The sequence below is a fragment of the Mauremys mutica genome, chromosome 8, assembly GCF_020497125.1.
Source record: "Mauremys mutica isolate MM-2020 ecotype Southern chromosome 8, ASM2049712v1, whole genome shotgun sequence".
NCBI lineage: Eukaryota > Metazoa > Chordata > Testudines > Geoemydidae > Mauremys > Mauremys mutica.
Genome location: NC_059079.1, coordinates 56,405,808 through 56,418,938, shown reverse-complemented (window position 1 = coordinate 56,418,938; position 13,131 = coordinate 56,405,808). Strand labels below are relative to the sequence as shown.

General features: G+C 50.1%; 1 protein-coding gene across 7 annotated transcripts in view; it reads left to right on the top strand.

The window, feature by feature from the left end:
- CACNA1E (calcium voltage-gated channel subunit alpha1 E) overlaps nt 1-7,245 on the top strand; it is a 263,601-nt gene extending 256,356 nt beyond the window's left edge. For all 7 annotated transcript variants that reach the window (XM_045026738.1, XM_045026739.1, XM_045026736.1 and 4 more), the window contains 3 exons: nt 1,676-1,856; nt 4,135-4,325; nt 6,177-7,245. In XM_045026738.1, coding sequence (XP_044882673.1) covers nt 1,676-1,856; nt 4,135-4,325; nt 6,177-6,716 — 912 coding nt within the window. In that variant the 3' untranslated portion in view covers nt 6,717-7,245. The remainder of the gene's footprint in view (nt 1-1,675; nt 1,857-4,134; nt 4,326-6,176) is intronic.
- Nucleotides 7,246-13,131: the final 5,886 nt, after the last annotated feature.

The following is a 13,131-nucleotide window of genomic DNA, read 5'->3' as shown; positions in this document are numbered from 1 at the left end:
GATAGAACCCAAACTACTGGATCATCCTTCTGCTCCCCCTAGCCCACCCCCACTGTCGTTCAGCAGGACTGGTTCATGGGTGTTTCATTCAACATGCAACATTTTCAAAGTATCCCTCCCCACCTGGCAAATATTTGTATTGACAATTACCCAACTTCTGCTTTCCTTCTTCTGCCGTTGTCCTGAAACATGTGCACACCTGTCTGGCCCTGGGCAGTCTGTCCTGATCAGTCTGGGTCATGCTCCATCTCTTCGTTTGTCTGCCTGGTTTTTCTGTCTGTTTGTCTCGTATTCTGTTTTGACCGAGACATGAAAGCTTTTCTTGGGTTGTTTTCATAACCCTTTGGCATGGAGTAGCAGGAGCTCACATTTCTTCAGTAGTGGGGACAGTATTAACAGGCCCTTCCATGCCAAAGGGGGTGGGATGCAATATTCCTAGTATTCTCCTTGGGTTAAATCCACATTGCTTGTTTACAGTGGCCCTTTGGGGAGTGGGGAGATAAGGAGAACTTTTCTCTGCTGATGCTACTGAGTGAACTGGTAATTTGGCACCTGGTAATGGGTGGATGTTTGATGGCTCTTTGTTGTATCTTTCCCAAATACTGCCTGCCCAACCATCCCCAAATAGTCTGAGACAGTCCAAATGGACGCAGAAGCTGCTCTACCATCAGGCACAGAGGGGACTGACTACCTCTGGGAGGAGTGGCTGAACACAGTATGGGGATGGGAGGCAACATGGCAGCAGCACCGAGGGACTGGAGGGATATGGAAGGAAATAGCTTTGTTTTAAAGGGAAAAACGCATGAGAAGCAAGGGGAGACGGCTGGAAGCAAGTCAGAAAGAAGGCACAAGAAGAGAAAGGAGAGGGGATTGGGTGGAGAGAAGGGAAGGAAAAGAATGGATCCAAAGATGGAGAAGGGAAAAGCGGATGAGGTAAGGCAAGAAAAAATACAAGCAGGGACAACTGATGGGCGGCAAAGAACAAGAGAAGACAAGAGTGGAGAGAGGGAAGAAAACAAGGGATGGACTAAAGGAGGGGAAGGAAATGGCGAAAGGAAGAGGGAAAGCATGGAAACATGGAAACCTGAGATGAGAGAGGAGAGGGAATGGGGAGAAATAAGGTGGCAGAAAGGAAGGAGGGATGGAAGAGAAATGGTGTAAGGGGGAGTGAAGGATAGGGAGAGTGAATATAGTTAGAAGGACAGGTAGTTGGCTATGAGAGCAACAAGAGAGAGTGAGGGCAAATGGGGAAGAGGCAGGAGATGAAGGACAGGATGGTGGGCTGGTGAGAAGGGGACAGGCTGAGGAGAAGTACATGGAAATATGGCAGTAGTTACGGAAATACATTGAAAAGGAGAGAGACATGGGAGCAAATAAACCAATAGGAGCTTTCCTTTCTCTTCCCTTTTGAATTTCCTTTGCTCTTCCTTTTTCTGCGCTGATTGACACCAGGTGAGAATCTGGCCATAGCTTTTTAATTCAGTGATAGATGCTGGAGCAGCTCTGGAGCCTTTGCTGTTACATTTCCTGCACTCCCTCCCGGAAAGTGTCTGAGCAGGAGAGACTGTACTAGTCTTTCTCTGATATTAGACACCTTGACTTCGGAGTGGTCCGTCTGCCTCCCCCTGCCGCTGCTGCTGGCTTCCATTAATCATCCCATGGGGTGCATTTCCAGGTGGTTACAGACACAAGCTCTATGAGACGATCATTCTCCACCATCCGGGACAAGCGTCCTAACAGCTCCTGGCTGGATGAGTTCTCCATGGAGCGAAGCAGTGAAAACACGTACAAGTCACGCCGGCGCAGTTACCACTCCTCGCTGCAGCTGTCTGCTCGCCGCCTGAATGCAGACTCAGGTGAGGGGGGTTCTTTCCCAGAGTACAAGAATCTTCTTTGGGTGAGTAATTCACTACTTTCTGCAGTCCGAGCTTCGGTATTACTATTGGGTATGGCAGAGTCGTGGGGCACTCTGCCCAAAGACAACGGTAAAGAATCAAGAACTAGAAGTCCAATCCAATCCAGCTTTATCATCATGCATTTCTCTTCCATGCAAGATGTGCCCCGGGACAGTATACAGGATTAAATTATACATTCGGAGAGTGCCACAAGGAGCAAGGAGGGGAGGGAGCTGCTAAGAAATATGGGCAAGGAAGACTTATATTTTATGAAATCTGAAAATAGATGGAGAGTCCATGAGCCAGAGAAATGCAGGCGCTGCAAAGAGGAAGGCTACCTTGTACCAGGTGTGGAGATGACAGAAAAGCGGCAGGGGCTGGACAAGCAGAGGGGGCAGCGGGCAGACCAGGGAAGAATAGTGTTCTATAAGAGTTGCACCCGCAGTCCAAGAGTTGTCAAAACAAGCTGCCAGAACAGCTGCAGTAGGACACCTGGTGCCCCATGTTTGGGTCTTGGCCTGGGGTCCCTCCCACTGTGGTCCAGCATTCCTCCAGCTGGGGTGAGCCACAAAACATCTCAGAATCAGGTCCCGATGATGTGGCTACCAACCAGGCCCTTGCTCCAGTGTGCATCTGGCTCAGCTCTACTTGGTGTGGGGTGTTCTTCCTCTAACCCTGAAGGAGGCCACCCCCATCCTGGTCTCCTGTTGCTCCTTCACACTGTCAGCAGTATGTACAGGAGTTGTGCTGAGCCACCAGCCCTCTTGTACAGCAGCAGTGCTGTCCGTCCCCTGTCCCAGGCAGCATCAGGATTGGCAGTGGTACAAGTTTGCCATCCCTGCCTTACATGAGTGGCTGCAGATCCTCAACTCTGGCTCCCACTATACGTGCAAAGGATTCACTGCAGCACCAGATGAGTTTGGTGCCACTGGCTTTCTGATTGGCAAGTGCTGTTTAGATGAAGGAGAAGAGAGGGCTATGCAGGGATAGGCCAAAACAAAATGGCAAAATCGTCTGGTGTATATCCATGAGCTTCCCCAAAACGGAGTGAGAAGTAGAGAGAAATCAGGTCTGTAAGCTAAGCTGGAGTCAGTCCATAGAAGACTTGAGAAAAAATCAGGTGTGAACTGGATCCTGACATGACTGGGGAGTCAGTGGAACTGTATGGAGACAGGGCTGCAGCATTCTGCACCTCCTGGAGTCTGGTGAGATGGGGCTTGGCAAAGCCATGGAGAAGAGAGTTGCCATGGCTCAGGCATGGATGAGAATTTCAGCTGAAAGTGAGGCAATGGCTTGCATTGGCATAGTTGCGGAGCTGGTGATGGGCAGGTTTACAGGCACGGGAGATGTGGGAGGAGAAGGAAAGTTCAGATGCTAAGATTACACGCAGTGTAGGCAAATGGGAGGTCTGTGCCAAGAAGGCGGGAGGTAGAGTTGTGTTTGAGGATGGCCAGGCATTCCCCTGAAAGAAGCTGCGACAGAGTCTTGGGGTTTACTTGGTTGAGACAGGTCAAAAGTACGTGGGGTGGGGCTCACCAAATGCACTGCCAGTTCCATCTGGCTGAGAGTGGTGCTTTAGGGAAGCATAAAGGTGGAGATAAGTTGACTGAGAAGGAGAAGTCACAGAACAGCAGCAGGCTGCGAATTGAGCTTTCTGTGGCTCAGTCAAGGTGGTGTCTTGACACAGGAGGAGTCACTGCCAGAGACAGAGAGGAAAGAGTCCAATAAAACGAGAGCAGAGCCATTGTTGGAGGGAGCTGTACAGTTCAGGAGGTGCCGCAGGAGGAGACAGTGGTCCATGGTGTCAGAGGACGCACTGAGGCTCTGGAGAAGGAGGAAGGAGCAAGACTTTGTCAGCCCCAAGGAAAGAGCAATTTCCATGCTATGGCCAGAGCCACTGCAGACTGAAGGAAATCACAACAGCTGTCACAAGCACTTTGCTCAGGGGGAAGAGGAGGGTGTAAGAAGATATGAGGCAGTAGAGATACACTCCTCCTTTGGTGAGGCAGAGGGAGCTCTTATAGGATCCTAGGCATGAGGACAGCCCCTCACCTGCCTGGCCTAGAGGAAGTGTTAGGTTAGCAGGATGGAGAGAGTATGAGATAACAGGAGCTCTGGACATTAGAGTTAAGATGACAGCACCCGCCTAGCGTGGTTGTGATCTCTGGACCCCCACTTTGAACAAATTGCAGCAGCTGTCCCACTGGGGAGCCTTACAGTCTGGCTTTTTCCTCCCCAGGCCACAGGTCCGAGACACATCGCTCGGGCGGAAGAGAACGAGGGCGATCCAAAGAACGCAAGCACCTGCTGTCCCCAGACATCTCCCGCTGCAACTCGGAGGAGAGGAGTCCGCAGGCAGATGGCGAGTCTCCTGTCCGGCGCCAGTCCAGGTCACCCAGCGAGGGCAGGTCACAGACGCCAAACAGGCAGGTAGGGATGAAACCAGCAGCCCAAACACCATTGTTCCAGGCAGAGATCCTGGGGCAGGAAAGGAGGCAAGCAACCATTCCCCTCAGAAATCTGCAAAACCATGGAGATCCCTGCACTCCTATCTCTGGGGTTAGGCAGCCACTGGTCAATTATTCTGTATATTACGGTAGCACTGAAAAGCCCTACCTGCCACTGGAGCCCCATTTTGCTGGGTGCTGTGCAAACACATAGCAAGAGACAGACTCTGCCTCCAAGAGCTTCCAAGCTAATTAGACAGGACAGACAATGGGTGGGAGGGGAAACATGGGCACAGACAGATGACATGACCTAGATCACAGAGCCTGGAACAGGATGCCTGAGTCCCCATTCAGGGCTCTATCCACTAGACCACACTGGGTGTTATTGTCTTATCCTAGTGCAAGCTGCGTGATTTGCCGTTGTGAAACCACAGTGCCTCTTCTGTAAATCTAGCAGGGAACTGGTGGTGGTGATGTTAATAGTACCAGGTGATGCCAAGTGCCATCAGTTAGAAAGCTCATTGCAGTGCTACCAGTAGCTGAGGAACAGTCACCATCCCTCCATATAGCTCTTTGCCAGACGAGCCCCAGCCACATTCAACCCACCCCTGTTTAAGTCTAAGGGTTTTTGCCTTTTCTTCGATATCACCACCACCACCACCACCAAGACACAGGCCCAGCTTCTCCACGGCTTTGCCCCTTGTCCAGTCATTTACACCCATGATACGTGGGTGTGAAATGGTACCATTCTTCTTGGTAGTATTTAACACCCCTTTTGCACTAGTGCAAACAGCTGCCCAAGCAGCACGGCAGGGGAGAATCAGACCTGTTCATGTGAACAGTTTCTTTGTCAGTGTGTTTGAGAACACCATTAATTACCACTGACATCTTGAGGGGTTGCAGACGTCCGTCCCTGGCCTTGCCGGTGCACTTTTGTCATGCAACAAGTGTAGGACTGTGAATGCACAAATGGATGATTGTGAGGCCCAATGCACGCCATTGTGAGATCACTGAAGGAAAGTGGGAGCAGCTGAGACAGTTTCCACCTCTGTTTACTCTGTTCTGATCTCCTGAGGCCTTATCTTCACTAGAAGCTGGTCTACACTAAAGAGCTACATCAGCATAACTATGTCTCTAAGGGGTGTGAAAAATTCTCATCCCTCAAAGATATAGTCAAGCCGGCCTAACCCCTGGTGTAGACAGCGCTAGGTCAACAGAAGAATTCTTCTGTCAGCCTATCTACCGCTTCTGAGGGAGGTGGATTAGCTACATCGATGGGAGAACCCCTCCCGTCTCTGTAGTGATTGGCTACACTGAAGCACTACAGTGATGCAGCTGCAGTGGTTTGATGTAGATGTAGCCAGTGTGTTCTTAACTCGAGTTAGCTATGGGTGTGTCTACACTACAGGGGGACTGCTGTGGCACTGCTACTGTAGGGTAGATGCTTCTCTACATCACCAGAATTCTTCCGTCAACCTAGCGGTGTCTACAGTGGGTTTAGGTTGATTTAACTCCATTGCATAGGGAGTGACATTTTTCACAGCCCTGAGCAATATAGCGAGGAATTTTAGGTGTAGCCCAGGTGTAACTCAAGGTAAAATCCTCGTGAAAACAAAGCAGATTGGAGTATTCACAGGAGTTTGCAGGTTGAGTTCAAGACCAGGCTTTCCCGTGGCTAACTGGAGTTAAGAAGACACCTTATCTCCTAGGGAAGACGCACCCATGGAGAGATTGCTTTTCATCAGGGGCTTCTGAAGGGGCAAGATGCAGCTTTTGACCAAACCATCCCATCCCAGCTGTACTGTACACGTGTTTGTCTCCTTCCATTTTGCAGGGCACGGGCTCCCTGAGTGAAAGCTCCATCCCCTCTATATCTGACACCAGCACCCCGAGACGAGGTCGCCGGCAACTCCCTCCGGTCCCCCCGAAGCCACGGCCGCTCCTCTCCTATGCCTCCATGATGCGGCACCCTGGTGACACATCCCCACAGCCCGATGAGAGCGAGGGGGGGTCCCCTCTATTTTCCCAGGCGCTGGAGACGAACGACACCTGCCTGACCGAGTCTTCCAGCTCTCCGCAGGGAAAGCAGAGCCGGCACTCCACTCCCCAGCGGTACATCTCGGAGCCATACCTGGCCCTGCATGACGACTCCCATGCCTCAGACTGCGGCGAGGAGGAGACACTCACCTTTGAGGCTGCTGTCGCCACCAGCCTTGGCCGCTCCAACACCATCGGGTCAGCCCCTCCCTTGCGGCACGGCTGGCAGATGCCCAACGGGCACTACAGGAGAAGGAGGAGAGGGGCAGCACAGGGGGTGATGTGTGGGGCTAGCATCGACGTGCTAAGTGATACGGAAGAAGATGACAAGTGCTAGAGGCCGCTCCCTCCTTCTGTTGCATGCTCTTCGCCACGCGTGGGAATGAAACGAACCCAAAATCAAATGCAGGAGAAATAAAATCTTTGTGCAAAAAAACTTTGAACCCGCTGACCCCTCCCCCCCCTTTTTTCTGCACAAAGAAGCATTTGATTCGCTTGCACACCTCTGGTCCAGTAAGGCTCATGCACCAGTGGGATGAGTGTGGAAACCATGGAAATGCCCCTCCCAAGCAAAACAGGACTTTATGCCTATGGGAAACCAGAGGGTGGATCTGCTGCCAAGCAAAACTCAGCAGAAAGCAGCCAGGACCATGAGATTTATTTGTATTTGCCTTGGTCCCTTGAAGCTTGGCAAAAGATCCCAGCAGGCGGCTTTGGGCATGTTTCATTTTTCCCTTGGGAAGTCGGAGTGGGAGGATTGAGACAGATGCGGGGCCCTTCCAGAGAAACGGACACCATCACTGGGGTTCTCTTGTGCTGCCCGTGGCTTTTGGTTTGCTTCCCAGATGCATTAGCAACAAAACTGCCAGGAGGAAGGTGGGGTGGGGGCGGGCGGTGGCCCCGGGGCCCAGCAGACAGCCAGCCACTGCTGTGCATGGTGGGAGGGGATGGGTTCAGGTGAAACCAAAACAAAACGGCTTGTACCATGGGGAGATTTTGGGAGGAGGGGCTGGGGGCAATGCTGCTGAACGTAACCACCTTGCTCGTACATATATTATTTATATACTGAGAACTATAGGTGTGTGTGTATATATACGGTATGTGTGTGTATATATATTTATATGCTGTATATATAAAGATATACACATGCAGGTTTTTGTTTTAGTCAACTGGTGCACGGTATCTCCAGGGCCACCTTTCTCCCACAGGACCTCTAGCCAGCAGGCAAACACTTTCTGTTGACTTACAGTATGGTATTTTTCCTACCCTGCGTCTTGTTCAGTTGGACAAACGAGGCTGGGTCAGGCCCCTCTTTCCCCCTGCCTGGAAGGTGGCAGACCTGTTGTTTGAAATGTAAAATACAGTTGTAGGTGGATTTAAAACAGAAGGAAACGCCTCCCAGGAGATATTAACATGGGTGGTGGTTTTATTGCTGGGCTGTGATTTTTGCACGTGGTTGAGCACCAGCTAGACTGAGAGTCTGAGTGTGTGCCAAAGAAGTTACCACTTCACAGTTTACACTTGGACACCTATTTGAGTTCCTCGCTGGGCTATGGGACTATGAAAATCTAGAGAAAGGAGTGGGAATATCTCTTTACACCAATACTTCCCCACTTCCTCTCATGTGTGCGGCTGGCCTGGCACCATACTCTCTTCCTTGCGGCTCAGGTGCCTCTGCATTTCACTGATGCATGGACAGAGTATGCACTAGGGGTCTGATCAAAGCTTACTAGAGTCAGTGGAAGTGTTCCCACAAATATCAGTGGGCTTTGGATCAGGTCCTGATTGATGCCCCTTTGTTCTGACTGAGCGTGAAAGTGTTGTGCACTGGCAGACTGCTTTGGCAAACATGAGCAGATTCTTCCCTAATGAGCCACCCTAGTGCCAGTTGAGCAGGGCTAGGTGATGCAGATAAGTACATAAATCTCTGCCCAGCCCAGTCCTAACCCAAGAGACCCAGAGGAAATGCATCCATCCTCTCAAACAATGAAACTGAAGAAGTGAGCACAGTACTTTTCAAAACCAGACTAATTGGTGTAGAGAGGGGATGGAAGGTGCAGATGGAAAGCATGGCCATTGGGGGTGAGCCCTTCTCCCCTCCCCGTTCCCCAAGCAGCTTCATCGCTGCATGGAGGGACACTTAGGCATATTACAGAGTAGCAGCCGTGTTAGTCTGTATCCGCAAAAAAAACAGGAGTACTTGTGGCACCTTAAATTTGTTAGTCCTGTTTTTTTTTAGGCATATTAGCCTTTCAAGATCTCCTGCAGAGGCAATGCGACAGACTGAATCCAGTCCCCACGTCCCTACTGGGAAAAAGGAGGGCAGCATCCTTTATTTCCCAAGTTCAGGTGCAGGAACTGGATGTGGAACCTCTCCTGGGCTTGGCAAGCTCCCTCTGACCTGGAATGGAAGAGGGTTTTGATCTGACCGAGGAGACCAGGGTTGAGATTTTCAAAGCCGACTGGAGGATTTAGCTTCTCATCTGTTCTCAATTTGCCATGAGCTGTGTGACCCCAGTCAGTTTCCAAAATCTTAACCTTCCTGCCTCGTGGCCTGCTGCCTACTCTTCCACTGGCAAATTACGGGCACTCTGGAGCAGTTCTAGGCAGAATGTTCTCCCCCAGGTCACAAACAGATTGGCACCATCATTATGCCTTCAATCTCATATGGATTGAAGAAGGTTTGTTTGAGAAGCTTTAAAATATACATATGTAGTACCTGATGGGACAGTGTCATGCAAGCGGGGTTTTATTAGCATTGTCTTGAGAAGGTTACGTTACTCAGGGGTTAATTGTCAGCTCAACCCAAACCAAGGGCCTCTTCAACCTTTCCATTACACCGTCGTGCATTATGCCATGCAGTGTACAGAAAAAATCCATTTGGAGCAAGTTTTAGACAGGTGTATTGGGACTGTTTATTGTATCCCTTCACCTGTTAGCCAGGTGCAACAGGACCTAAAATGAGCTTTATTAACCATTAAAACGTCATGGCTGCAAGACCCAGTATCTCATCACCTTCCAGAGCTAGGAGCAGCATGCTGTGTATCTCGCTGAGAATCTCCCCTCTCCAATGGGATAAGGAGCCATGGGGGTTAGACACCCACATCACATTTGGAAGGTCAGTGAACATTGGGCACCTAACTCCCATTTGGGTCTTTAAAAATCTCCCCTTAAAGCTCCCATTTCTAGCACTTCAGCATTACGTAGTATTTGGCCATCGAGCTGTCCCTGCATCAGGAATGATTATCGCCTGTCAAGGGGCCTCTGCCCAGTCTAATTATGATGGGGAGAAATTCCACATTTGGGGGCAAGAAGAAACAATTCTGTGGCAGGTTGATTTGGGGAGCTGCTCAGGGTTTTCGGCTGTTAGAAGTCATCCTGGTGTGATGATGGATTAGTGGACAGAGTGCAAGCAAGGGGAATGAAGGAGCAAGATCAATGCAGTTTATTGCATGGTTATGCCATTTTTCTCCCATGGCTCTGCCACCTATCCCATAGCTCTGCAATTTTGCACGTGCATAGCACCTCAGTCTGTGGGAGGAGGACGGGGGAGCGCATTTATTCTATATGACATGGCTTTCATGTAAACAGGACTTATTTTCCTGCAGAAGGTGTGTTTCTAGGCACGTGCTCTGTCTTCTGTCTTTCAGCGATAATCTTCAAGGGAAGCACATAAGTAATCAGCCATGTGTGCTGTCCCCAATGTGCAGTACCCAGCACAAGTCCTTCAGAGGACCCAAAGAACAGATTTAGCAAATCAACCATTTCTTCTCCCTTTCAGTGGCCTTTATGCAGAAATTGAGGTAGGAGGCTGATTTTCACTTCCGGTTTTAGGCTGTTCAGGCCTTGGTTCAGCAATCCATCCCTCTCCAGCAAAGCATGGGAGCACATGCTTAACTACGCTGAATTAGGATGGATTTAAGCATGTGCTTAGATGCTATACTGAACTGCGACCCGAATGCACTAAGGATATGCGAGTGCAGACCAAAAGCTTACCCGGCAGGCAGGAGTGGATTGAAATGGATTTGTCTGCAGTTAGTTTGTGGCTGGCCTGGTCTGCTTGAAAATTGAAATTTTCCTTTCTAAAGTCCAGCTATGCCACAAAATAAATCCAGTCTGAGAGGGGAGGGCTGGCCGCCCACGCTTCCAGTGTTCCCAGAATGGGTTGGCCCCTCCCATCCACATACACATGTGCAAATGGAAGGGAACAAACCAGCAAATCAGCAGCTGGCAATAATATAATGGTGTGGGTATTATTATATAGCAGCTTTTGTCTTAAGGTACCTGTACAGATAAATGGGCTAAAATCCTGCTCCTGTTGAGAGTGGTGAGGTGGAGGGTGCAAGCGGATTCAGCATAAGGGGTGCTGGGGGACTCCGGGATTGTCCGGCTGTAGGAAGAGGGTTGAGCAGAGTATGGATGAGTAAGCCTGCCTGCAGTACTGCAGTGCAGCATATTCGGGACGAGTGTGCTTATCTGTAGAGTTCATGAAGTTGAGTCATCTGGGACAACTTCCTAATACAGGAATACAGCATGTGGCTAAATTCCAGCTCCAGTTGTAACTGCTCTGTAATTCTGTTCTGCCAGCCTGAATTCCCCCTGTGGTTTCAAATGTGTGTTCTCTGCTGTGCTCACTGTGGCAGAGGGATGCTAGTGTAGGGTAGCTGTTTTGTTTCCACCCCAGAGGTGGTTGCATTTCAGTAGGGCGAGGAGTGATCTTTGTACAAGTCAGTGGAAGTTTTGCCATTCATTTCAGCAGGACTAGACTTTGGCTTGGGGGCTGTATAAATGCTTTGGGACCGAAGATGCTATGTAATTATAATACCCAATGTACTATATTACTTGGGCCAGTCGTGATGGCTGAATTGTGCATCTACAGTTACGTTGGTGTGCCTTGTCAGACTAGGAGGGGATGCTGTGCTCTGAAGGCACATGTTTGGGGTGATTTAACTGGGAAGTGTGAGCACTTGGCCCTTAGCTTCTTGCAATCATGCCCTCGTTTCTGTCGGAGGGTTATTGTGTTTTAGTTTGTCCATGTTGTGCAGCAGCCTCGGCCACCCAAAACCTAACTCTAGACAAGTGACATTTAATTCTGCACTACCCACTGGATAAGCTACAGCTCGGTCCTTAGAAATCCCGGTGGCATTCGCTGACCTGAAACTGGAAGTGAAGATCAGCCTCCCACATCGTTTTCTGAGTTTCTGAAAAATGTTTCAATGAAAAATGTCAGCCAGCTCTAAGAACTACCCAGTTCTCAAGGGGAGAGATTGGGGAAAAGATCCGTATTCTAGGTGCCAAATGCTTTCACTGCCTATCTGTGCCCTTGTGCCTCACTCCAAGGAGTGACTGTCCCTCTCTCCTGTGTGCCAAATCCTCTTGCCACCCCCAAACGCCCCCAACAAGCTACCCAATTCCTCCCCAGCCATCCTAACCCTCTCTTAGCTATCTGACCCTCTCGCTGTCCCTAAACAAGTGATGAATCCATCCCTGCACAGCTCTTTCGTTGCTTAATTCACACAAAGCATCCCTAAAAGTGACCTAGATCCCGCCTTCCAGCAGCTTAACTTCTCTCAGCAAGCAAGCCCGCTCTCCTGTCAGCTCCCATGCTGTCCGGTTGCTAGGTCTCATCCTGCTGGACTGTAATGAGGGTTAACCCAAGGTCCAAATGGCTGCCCAGTAATTCACTGCCATCCAAAACCTCTTTGCAGGATCTCTCTACCTCATTATGCTTGATCTCGTTAGCCCACCTGCCAAACCATACAGAAATGTAGCAGTTTCATTTATTGTGTTGCTTGGTTTTAATTTGTCAGGCACCAGATGATATGGGGATGAGTGCATTTAAAAACAAACAAACAGTGATTAAAGGTCTGGGCTGTCATTGCCAGGGCTAGGCATGTGGCTCTGACTTTCAGTGTTTTCGGGGGGTGGGGCATTTTGTGTTTTGAGCAGAGGGCCCTCTCAGGGGCTTTAGACTCAGGTTGGTAGAGATGGGCCTGAGTTGCTGCGCTGGGCTGTGTGAATTCGGCTCAGAGAGTTGGGGCTATCTGGGTCTGGGGGTTTGGCTCAGGCTCATCTCCGATATGGAGCTTTTCCTTGCCGATCTGTTTGCCGTTATAAAGAGCTTTTGGTGGCTTCTCGACAGTACGAAGAGCGTCTCTCCTGCAATTTGTAGTACATGTTATTGCCAATGAAGCTCACAAGAGCGTTTCCGAACACCAGGGAGAGGCAGGCAGCAGAGACCTTGGAAACATATCTGCTGAGCCGGCTGTCAGCCAGGAGAATGCAGCACAGGACCTATTGCTTATGGGTCCAGGCCCATCGATTTCCTTTCACTCTTTTAAGTCCTTCATTTAGCCAAAATGTAAAGACTCGTTCAGGGGATTTCCTGGACTCAAATCTTTCCATGTAAAGTGAATCTGGAGAAGGTGCAGCTGTCTGCCAGCAGCAGCCACTGTCTCTGCAGCTCTGAGCCTGTAACTACCTGAGCCCCTGCCGCTTTGGGGCAACACACAACACCCCCAAGGAGACTTGAACAAAGACCCTTGTGGTCCACGGGCAGTGCCAGATGAGCCTCCACCTGACTGCTGAGCTTTTCTTGGCTAGATGTCGCTCCCCCTGTGCATCACAGCTCCTTGGAGCTTGATGCCTCTCAGGTTAGGTGAAGTGCAGTGAGTCCCAGGTAGGGTTGCCACATGTCCAGTTTTTGATTGGAACGCCCGGTCAAAAAGGGACCCTGGCGGCTCCAGTCAGCA